This window comes from Penaeus japonicus, unplaced genomic scaffold (assembly GCF_977035675.1).
Source record: "Penaeus japonicus unplaced genomic scaffold, GWHDUDI00000001_assembly GWHDUDI00000030, whole genome shotgun sequence".
Taxonomy (NCBI): Eukaryota; Metazoa; Arthropoda; class Malacostraca; order Decapoda; family Penaeidae; genus Penaeus; species Penaeus japonicus.
Window position 1 is genome coordinate 30,479,621 of NW_028234432.1, and position 10,848 is coordinate 30,490,468.

The following is a 10,848-nucleotide window of genomic DNA, read 5'->3' on the forward strand; positions in this document are numbered from 1 at the left end:
AAATCAAAGACGAAATTAAAATATGGGACACAGCCCACAGAAAAATTAGAAGGGAGGAGGTGGTGTTGGCCCGAATAAGGGTCAACGCTACAAGAATAACACACCTCACTCCCTATATAGAGAAAAACTTCCCTCCACAATGTGACCATTGCAACAACCATTTAACAATGGCACACATATTAATATACTGCAATAAATACAATCAAAATAGACAAACCATAAAAAACTATTTTCAAATTAAAAATATAGAATACAACATTAAAAATTTATTGTCAAACAATGAAACAATAATAAGTAAAATAATCACTTTTCTAAATGAGACAAAACTTTATGACCTTATATAGATTGATAAAATAAAATGGAATCATTGGCTTAATAACCTTGGCTTGTGCCGCTGGTTGATAGCCAATAAATCCAACAAACAAAAACAAACTGGATCGTGAGCAGACAGCCTCTTGCAGATGAGCCATAAGCTCGGCAACGCACTGCTCACAACTTGTGCCCTTTTGGCACTCGTTGTCTTTATTTGATTTTTATTGGAATTTTTATTGTTTTATAAGGGTTGCGGCCATAGACAAATTCATGGCCAGGCCAAGGAAAAGACTTTAAATATAGGAGGAGGAGAGACCTTTTGGTTGTGTTGAAATATATATATATAATAAATAAATGATGATCGGAACTATTCTATATTTTTCAAGTCCTTTTTTTTTTGTAAAACACTGAAATGAGAATGTTTGCCTGACTCTAGCCACGCCTGCTCGGCAATGTCCTGTGTAGGAACTCTTTCTTTCCACATACAAACTGACATACACTCATACACATACATAACATACATTTTACACGTCTTCGACTGTCTCGCACATACACGGGTGCTGATCCCTTATCAGCTGGTGGCAGCCTACCCCTACACAGGACAAGGGTTCACGTTACCATGGATTCAATCGGGATTTTACTTTGGGGCAAGGGAATGTCTCGGGGAATCACTACAGCTTGACCCGACCTCCCCCTCTCTCCTCTTTCTTTTTTCTTCCCCGCCACACTTGGAATTTCGAAAAGAATATGAACAAGCGAAACCGCAACGCCTAGGGTAAAATGGAACCAAAGATGATATTCAACATATTTAGAAGAAAAACAATGTAAAATACTGGGACATAAAAATTTAGAAGGGCCGGGGATATACGAGTAAAAAAAATCAGTTCCCGATTATCAAAAAAATGTTTTTTAGAACAATAAAAACCTGCCTGGTCTTTTAAAAGATATTAATAAAAAGATTAAAGAAACAACCTAATATAAAAACGTAGATATAAATAAAATACCAAATCTCGTCATAAACTAAAAAAGGAAAGAAAAAGAAAGATAAATCAATCAGGGGTTTTCTTTGGGGAAGAGTACGGTGGAAGGGGTCACTATGCGAATTCTTACGGCCATCGTCTTCTTCCTGAGTCACAGGTCGACACTCTAGCCACACTGCGGGAAAACGACAGTATACACCGGAGGGTGTTTAGAAATCGAAGTAGGGACCGCTGCAAGGTGTACTGTGGTCCACTTGTAGCATTTGCTTTAGCTCTTATAGTCCTTTTACTCTGCGGACATATATTTCATCTTTCATTTCTCATTATTTATTACTATTCATTATTTTATTATCTCATCGCTATTTATTCTAATGTCCCATTAGATCACTATTCATATTCATGTCATTTTCATGGCACTTTCATTTATATTTATTACTTTAACAAATTTTACTTTTCATTGTCCAGGTCAAATAAATGGTAGCGTTTGGCCCTTTTCATAAAAAATTTAGGCCTGAGAGTCAAACATGCTGATATTGTTTTATAAATAATTTACAAAAATAAAAGGGCATAAAATACTTGACTCGAAATAAAATACCAAAGTTAATATAAAACAAAATAAAAGGGTTCTAGGAAAAACTCTATAGGAGTGACAGCTTACATAAACACGATCAATATAAAAACAATACCTTAACCCTATACTTCCCACGCGGACGAATTCGTCCGTTAATTTATAACAGGGTGCTACGGGAAGAATACTGCTTACACGATCCTGTTTCCCGAGCCGACGAATTCGTCTGTTATGTGTGCTTCCCGCTCCACGTGACTCCGCCCACTCGCTATTATTTATAGCTCAGTAAGCGACCGACAATTGAGGGGAGCGGGTGTTCCTGATTTTGCTGCCCCCTCCCTCATATTATGCCCAGATGGATGAATTATCAAGTAAGTTTTGCATATAGAAAAAATACAAAGAAGTTTCTGAATAGTTATTAGTTAGTGTAGTATGTATAAAAACACAGTGATAAATTTTGTAGATTATATAATAGGATTATTTTAGCAGACTAATTCGTCCAGTTGGGAACACCACCTCATTTTTTTACATTCCTAGTCGATTGAGAAAATGTACATTTACTTCGAATATATTGAAGATATTCCAATTTAGGCTACTGTCATGTGTTATACCATTGTGATATATATAGCCTATTGTTATCATCATTATTATTTATTATTATTATTATTATTATTATTATTATTATTATTATTATTATTATTATTACTTTTTTACAGGTATCCCATCGTCAACCTTTTATGGCAGACAGCTTGACAGGGTACGAGCAAGAGATCATGAATTTGTACAAGAAGTTAATCTAGAAAACATAGACAGTGATGTTGAAACTGAGGAAGAGGAAGCAGATGACCCTGTTATGCCCACAAATCTACTTACTGGTAAATTGAATATCTTTTTTAATTGAATCATGACCTACAATTTTTATATTTTTGAAACATATAAATTTTAGTCATTATGACCTTTCTTTCTTTCTTTTTTTTTTTAGATACAGAACAAGTTGAAGAGAGTTATGCTGAAAGGGCAACTTTTGATGCATCACTGCCACTCTCTGAAGACAGTGACACTGTAGTTTTGGAGGTTGCAGACACTACAGTGGAAAATGAAGAGGCTCCACAAGTTACAGCCAGAAGAGCTCGAGCTAATGCCAGGGCCTCTACAACATCATGGGTGCCTCCGGATTGCAATGATGTTACACAGAATTACACCTTTCTTGGCCAAAATCATGTATTTGATGATGATTTACGTCAACCCATTGAGTATGTAAGGCAATTCCTCACAGATGATCTCCTTGATTTATTTGTAACACAATCAAACCTTTACTCAGTACAAAAAAATCCAAACAAGCCTCTCAACGTGGATCGTAATGAGATTGAACAATGGCTTGGTTTGTGTATATATTTTTCAATTAGCAAACTTCCTAATGTTAGGATGCACTGGTCCCACCCTTTAGGTACTATGAGAGATGTTACCTCAACAGTTTATGAAGAACTAAAGAGTACAAATGATGGTATAGAAATTACCTACGTCAAATGGTATGATAACAAAATAGTTAATCTTGTGTCTACTTTTGCCAAAGCACTCCCCTTGGGAAATGTGTCAAGGTGGGATAAGAAACTCTCCCAAAGGATTGAAATCAGTTGCCCAGATATCATCAAATGGTATAACAAGGCAATGGGAGGGGTGGACCTGGCAGACTGCCTAATTGCTCTGTACAGAATCAACATTGGAGCAAAGAAATACTACCACCGTTTGATCTTTCATATGATTGACATGGTGATTGTCAACAGTTGGCTACTGTACAGAAGGGATGCACTCAACCTCCAGCTACCAAAGTCAGAGGTAATTCCTTTGGCATTTTTCAAAATAAAAGTAGCATTTTCTTTGATAATGGCAGGTAAAGAATGCAATCGTAAAAGAGGAAGACCATCTCTTTCAGATGCTACTGATGCAAGACACAAAGTGACTAAAGTTGGAAGACCTCAAACCTTGCCTGATCATCCTATCAGATATGACAGTGTTGGTCATTGGCCTGCTGTAGAAGACCAGAGAAGGATGTGTAAGAAAAAAGGATGCAAGGGAAAAAACAATATTGTATGTTCCAAATGCAAGGTAAACCTTTGCCTAAATGGGAAGCAAAACTGCTATGTAGAATTTCATACTCGGTAGACAATGTCCTGCAGGCAGTAAAGAAAACGGAATTTGTTTCTTTTTCCATAAAGTGATTATTCATTTATTTTGGTCAAGAACTTTTTAGTTCAGTACAATTCAATGAAGTGACAATAACATTTTTGTTACTATATCAGTAATTGATGCAAAAAGGAAATAAAACTGCTTAATATGTATAGTGTAACCATTGTCAAACAAAAATAAAACATAAGGAAGGCAAAAAAGACTTTAGCTTGATCATAGAAATACATATTTTCTTTTTATCAGAAATTCCCCATTATTCACTGTGCCCATATGGACGAATTAGTCCTCTAATTCTAAGTTATTTGTTATTTATGTTATGATGAAAAACACAAAATAACTAGACATAAATGATGAAAAGAAGTGGAAAGAACTGCAAAATTATTTTTTTCCAAGAAAAAAAATTGGGAAGTAAAGGGTTAATATAAACTGCCGTCTCTGTAGCCTCCGATGTCGATTCACCGTCTCACAGAAAAATACGTATAAAATATATAAAATATGAACACGTAAACAATGTAAAAATTGATAATTAATGATGTTTCTCAAATGGCGTCTCTGGTCCGTGTGGCGGTTCTGTCGCTATTGTTTTTACGTGCGCATTTTCAGTTGCGCAGTGACGTCACCGCAAATCGCATTTTAAACAAAGAGGGCGCTTTTATCCTGCGCTACATAGTGTGTATATTTTCCCTATGCTTAATTAAGTTATAATATTCATGTCGGTGGGTAAGGTAACGCCGTATCTATTACATCGGTATTTCAGTCTGCGCAGCCGCACAGAGGGCACCCTCTCCCCTTGTTCTCAAGCACAGTCGTTTTCTTTGCGGGGGGTCTTCGAAAATTCACTCGCTACACACTGAAAGACCAATCGACGCTAGGCCAAGCTCTACATCTCATGTATCTTTAGTATCGCTTGTAGGTTGTAGCGCATATCTATTGTGTATATATTGTGCTTCATTTGTACTTGTATATAGTATTATATGTCATGACAATGTATTGATATTGGCGTAATAACTTGTTTATACATAATAGCCAACCTTAGTCTGTGCGAATTTCGATATTAAAATGCGTTACTGCATTCTTCCATCTTTTATTTACACAACCACACACCCACTCACACACACATATTAGAGGAAATATACAATAGTATATAATTGGGTTTGTTGATATTGTGGCAACGGTGGGGAGGTGGTCGCTCGTTGTGATGTCACCTTGTGTTTGGTGAATGTTTAGGTGTTTGCTTACCAGTTGTTTATGCGTGTTGGGAAGTGTGGGCCGATGTGTTGTAGTGTGCCGTCGAGGATGCGAGATACGAATCATCGGTACACGTTGTAGTTGGAGCCGAATGTGTGGTTGTGCATTCCAGTCTACGAGTATATATGTAGGTTTTCTGTGTCTGAGGACTGGAATATGTCCTTGTCAGGTATATAAGGTCGTCGTGGCGGTAGGTATATTGTTGCTATGAGGATGGAACCACGTGGTGTGTTAATTTCCACGAGCTCTGATGTGAAGTTGTTGTGTATTTTGTGTTTGAAATTAGATTGAATGGCGCTTCGTTCACCTGAGTGATTTGTTTGGTATGGTGTATATGTATGTTGAGCAGTATTATGTGTGGGTCGTACATGTTACAGAGCTCATTGCGGCGGTCGAACGTCCGCTGTCGTACTATTATGAGCCGGTTAGTTACCAAATGGAATAAATTCATGATTTCTGTGGTTCAGCAGGAAGGTATCCATTGCTTAGCTCGTTTATGTGTTTGTACCCTAATATGTGTAAGTAGATGTCCATCTCACCAGCAAGGAAGTTATTGTGTAAAGTGTTGACTGTGACCATGTCTGAATTGGATGAGTCGGAATAAATCCATTTGATGTTACCTTTGGCGATTTCTCTGCCAATTTGAAGTGTGTCGGTCCAGTCGTATTTACGAGGTTCTTGGGCGTACAGTCGAATACTCTAGTATTTAAATTCAAATTCAAACACTTTATTTCATAAGTTACAATGGTTATTCTTACATAAATACATATATATTTACACTTGAAGAGTAAAGAGGTGTTTTTTCAATTTTGTTTTGAAATTACAAAGTTAATGTTTTAATGTTATCTGGCAACAACTTCCACATTTTCGGTCCACGAATTTGCATCTTGTCCCTGTTTCTATATTTGATCTTTTTTACAAATAGGGAATTTACCTGGCGTGTTTGGATGTCAACTGTACTCCCTACAGTTTGCAGGGGGAATAACCATGGTGGATAGAGTCCATGTATCAATTTGTAGGTAAAGAGACAGGTATCATAACTGCACTTGGGATGAACTTTTAACCATTTTAATTTTTGTATGTGGGGTAATGTGATCGAATTTATTAACATTACCCAGTGTAACTCTTGCAGCAGTTTTGTAATTTTTGTACTTTTTGCATTTGCGTTTTGTTGGTTAAACCCCAAACATTTGAACAGTAATTTATTATGCTAAGAGCTAGTGTTTGCACGACCATGATTTAAGTATCCGTAGTGATTTGATATTTTATTTGATATAGAAATATGAATGTGGCCATTACTTTCCTGTATATGTTATCAATGTGTGTTTCAAATATCACGTATATGTCCTAGTGTACTCCTAAATTTTTCACTGATATGTTTGGTTTGATAGGGTGGCCTTCAAATTCTATAGTTGTGTCGATGGGGATTTTGGCAATGTTCTGTGTTTTGAGTATTTCTTATTAATGTATTTGTTATTTACTGAGTCACTATGAAGGTACTGTGAATCATCGGCGTACTGCACTAGAAGGCAGTTATGAGCAATGGTTGATAAGTCATTTATGAAAATTGTAAATAGGATTGGGCCTAAAATAGATCCTTGTGGAACACCAAAATATATTGGTTGTCTCGATGATATGCTTTCATTATTTTTTACAGATTGAGTTCTAGTATTTAAATAGCTGCTAAACCAAAAAGAATCAATTCTATGAGTTCTTAGTTTGTTAAGGAGAATTTTGTGATTTACACTAAGGAAAGATCACATAAGGTGAGTAAATTTACCTGATTTTTGTCCATGTTATCATAAATTTTATCGGTTATCTGCAATAACGCTATTTCATTGGATAACCTATTTTTAAAGCCATACTTTGTTTTAGATAATATGGTATTGGCCTCCAGGAAACTCGTTAGTTGATTTGCTACAATTTTTCAAGAACTTTAGATAGTGCAGGGAGCATTGTAATAGGATGGTAATTATTAACGTCTTCTATATCTCCCGATTTGAAAATTGGTGTTACAATTCCATGTTTCCGAAGCGACGGAAAAACACGTGACCAGGGAAGTGTTAATTAATAAAGCGCAAAGCAATACCGTCTGTTCCTACAGTATTTGTTTCGCGAAGGTGTTTTATTACTAGGATAATAGTCTCCACATCAACTGGTTGTGGTCTGAAAATATTAAATGTAGGCATAGCCTGATCTATATTTTGTTGTAATGTTGACGCATTTGTTTGTTCATAAGTTATTTTTCCTATTTTTGAAAAGAAGTCGTTAAAATGCTCTGTGCTTTGTGTAGAATGTGTTCGATTTTCAGTGTGGTGTTAGGTACTATTTTAATTATTTTCCATGTTTTATCCGAATTGTTTTTATATTCTATAAATCTATTTCTGAAATAATTTGTTTTTGCACTTTGTATTAACTGTTTTTTTCTTTTTAACTTTATAATCTGCCTTAAGGGCGGCGTCATTTCTGTTATTTTTGAGACTATGGTGGGCATTATTTCTGTCATTAATAATTGATGTTGTCATCTATCCACGGAGCAGGGGGACGTCGGACGGTTTGCGTTACATGTGGTGCCTACACGTCAATACTACTTTTAATCACTTCCGTAAGGATAGTTACCTGCTTGTCTACATCATCTGTTAATAAGATATTTAAGAGCGTCGTCTCTTTAGATCTGATGAGCTCGTATTACCGTGTTTTTTGTAATACGTGTAGGTTTATCTATAATTTGTTGTAATTTATTTTTCTTTATTATCTTAGCTAATTTAGAATTACATTTAGTCAAATCAATATTTAAATCACCTAAGATAAAGAGTGGTTTATTTTTCAATGACATTTCTCTAGAGACTTGTTCTATGTATTCAAAAGATTCTGAAATTGCATGGGGATGCCTATAGACAACACCAATAATAATGGAAGGAAGCATGTTGCTCTGTACGGTAACCCAGACATCTTCTACGGCAGTATTATTAACAGGAGACATCACGGCTGATTTCTGGATATCCCGTACATACATACATACTCCTCCACGCCCTGCATCGCATCTATAGATATTGAGATTTGGAACGGTTATAAAATTACTAACCATTTCCTGGTGGAGACATGTTTCACTGATACACAGAATGTCTATGTTTCTCTCCCCAATTAGCATTTTAATTTCGTCAAAGTGCCCGAGGAGAGATTGTGCGTTAATGTGTTCTATTTTTATGACATCATGCGATCTAGTCACAGGCAATGCTGACGGCGATGCCTGGTCAAACGTTCTGATCGCTCTTGTACTTGTTTTTGTTTAAGAACACTCATATTTGCGGGGAAAGCGTCTGAGTTTATGAAATTATCGGGTTTCATGTCCTTTCCCCGTAATGACACTGTAAAACTGATGTAGTAATCATTGGTCATCTTGGTCCGGTGTGCTTTTACACTTGTGATGTTTTCGAATTGTTCACATAGGTGATTTTCAATGTCTTCTTCATTTGTGTCTGGATGGCAGCTGGTGATATAGAGGTACACTGTGTCAGGTCGGCTTTGGATTTTGTTGTCCTCTTGCTTTTCCTTTATCATTCCTTGATACGACTTTGACATAACCGTCTTCATCGTCATCTTGGCTGGATTGTGCGTGTTTGGATGTTTCTTGATTCTCTTGTCTTCTCAACATAATTATTAATTATGACTGAGTGCCCTGCTGGAGGCGGGTGAGGGGGGCAGGAGGGGGGGGGGCGGAAGTTCCTTCCACCTGCTGCTGAGCTGTTTCCTCCCAGTGGCGGTTGGGATCGAGTTGCTCTTGCTTGTTCTTCTTTTGTTTCTTCTTGGAGCTTCGTTTAGGGGATACTTGTGTAGAAGCTTCATGCCTGGTCTTCATTTGCATCTGTTTTCGGTCTGACGGAGAGAGAGTTCGTGGTTGAATCATGCTTCGGGGAGGCGGGTATGTCTCCTATGGGGGCGGGGGTCTGCTGGCTGGGAGCGTCGATGGTGGGGCGCGTAGATGGCTCAGCAGAGTAAGGGGCTGGCGAGTCAGCAAGGGCACGAGGCGGCTGGCTAACCGTAGACAGGGGGAGGAAGTATACCGGGAGGGGAGGAGTGCTAGTAATGGGTCCGGGCAGGGAGAGAGAGGAGGGTATCGGGTGGGGAGGAGGGTATCAGGTGGGACTTTTGACTTTGACTTTGACGAGTTTATTGAGACAAGTGATTACGTACATCTCAAAAAGATGAGGTAACATACTGTAGGTTATCCTCACCCCAATCTTAGTCCCTCTTTGGGCTCACATATATTTTACAAAACCTTACAGCTATGTCAACATGTTGAAATATATGCAGAACAAAAGACGGGTCAATCACAAGCATAAATGTTTACATCAGGAGAACGATATAACAGTATGGATTATCACCCTCAGCATGCAAAGTCCTCTCCTGAGGTCGGAAGGATTGCTGGCCGTGGGTACGGGCTTGGAGGGTGTGGAGCAGTTGTTTGTTTCTGCTCTCGGGGTGGAGGTAGGGGGAGGAGATGTAAACGGAAACGTTTCGTATGCATTCTGCTCATGGGTGGGAGATGGGGGGTTGGGGGGATCGGATCTTGACATATCACACCTTGCCCTATGACGCAGCAGTCTTACAGGGCTGTTGTTATTGCTGTGCTTGTTACTGCAAGCTGCTTGGTGTTCTGGGCAGGGCCCTGTGATTTTCTTTTTTTCTTTAATCTGCCGTTTACGTGAGTCCTTAAGGTGTGATTGCGTGTGGGTTGATTCGGTATGACAGCGGTTTGTGTAGCCTGAACCGGCGTTTGTACCATTGGTTCTGCAACTTTTTTTGTAGGGTGTCGAGGCTGTTGTGGTGGCAGATGAGCTGTTGCCTCTTGTTCAGGTTACTGGGTGACGTTTGTCGGTGATCTTACGTTTTCTCGTCTGACTGATTGTGTTGTTTGTCAAACATGAGCTTTGATTGTCCAGTGCCGTGTTTGCCGACGTACTGAGGTTTGTGTTGGGAGGGATTACTCTTAGAATCCCCATGAGTCGGATTCTCCCAGGTCGAGCAGTGGGAGGTTGTTTCGGGATAGGGTATTTTTTTGTATGTCTGAAACCGACTGTCGGGTTTATTAGGTTCTGGATGTGGGCCTTGTCTGGGAGTGCCAGCTGCACTGTCTGTTCTATGTTTTTATGTCTTGGCTTACTTGGCTTATTAATGGTTTCCAGGCGTTTTGAGTTGAGCTACTTTTATTGGTTTTATTTCCTTTTCTTTGTCTTTGGCTTTTTCTGTCATGATTTCCTGGGCATTTTTTGTTTCTTCCGTTCTTGTTGAAGGGCAAGACGTTGAAGGATAGGATTAAGAACGAAATGTTGAGAGAAAGAGTGGCAGTGGGAGAGTTGCAAGAGGCCAGGCTGAGGTGGTTGGGGCACGTTGTGCGGAGAGAGGAGAACTGCGTAGGGAATAGAGTGAGGGAGGAGGTGGTTGGGCAGAGAAGGAGGGGAAGACTAAAGAGGAGATGGAAAGACTGTGTGAAGGAGGATCTGAACAAAAGGGATTGAAAAAGGAAGATGCAAGAAACAGAGCACTATGGAG

At 38.6% G+C, this 10,848-nt stretch overlaps 1 protein-coding gene across 1 annotated transcript; it reads left to right on the plus strand.

Annotated features, from left to right (window-relative positions):
- The first annotated feature begins 1,984 nt into the window (after positions 1-1,984).
- On the plus strand, positions 1,985-10,187 carry LOC122254636 (uncharacterized). Its single transcript, XM_043018425.2, has 3 exons — positions 1,985-2,231; positions 2,577-2,735; positions 2,843-10,187. The coding sequence occupies exons 1-3, from the start codon at positions 2,216-2,218 to the stop codon at positions 4,021-4,023; spliced, it is 1,356 nt and encodes a 451-aa protein (XP_042874359.2). The 5' UTR covers positions 1,985-2,215; the 3' UTR covers positions 4,024-10,187.
- The last annotated feature ends 661 nt before the right edge of the window (positions 10,188-10,848 follow it).

What these genes read in the sequence shown, in the direction of transcription:
- LOC122254636 (XM_043018425.2), top strand. An exon ending in GCCCACAAATCTACTTACTG is followed by an intron (nt 2,736 to 2,842) that starts GTAAATTGAATA and finishes TTTTTTTTTTAG; the next exon opens with ATACAGAACAAGTTGAAGAG.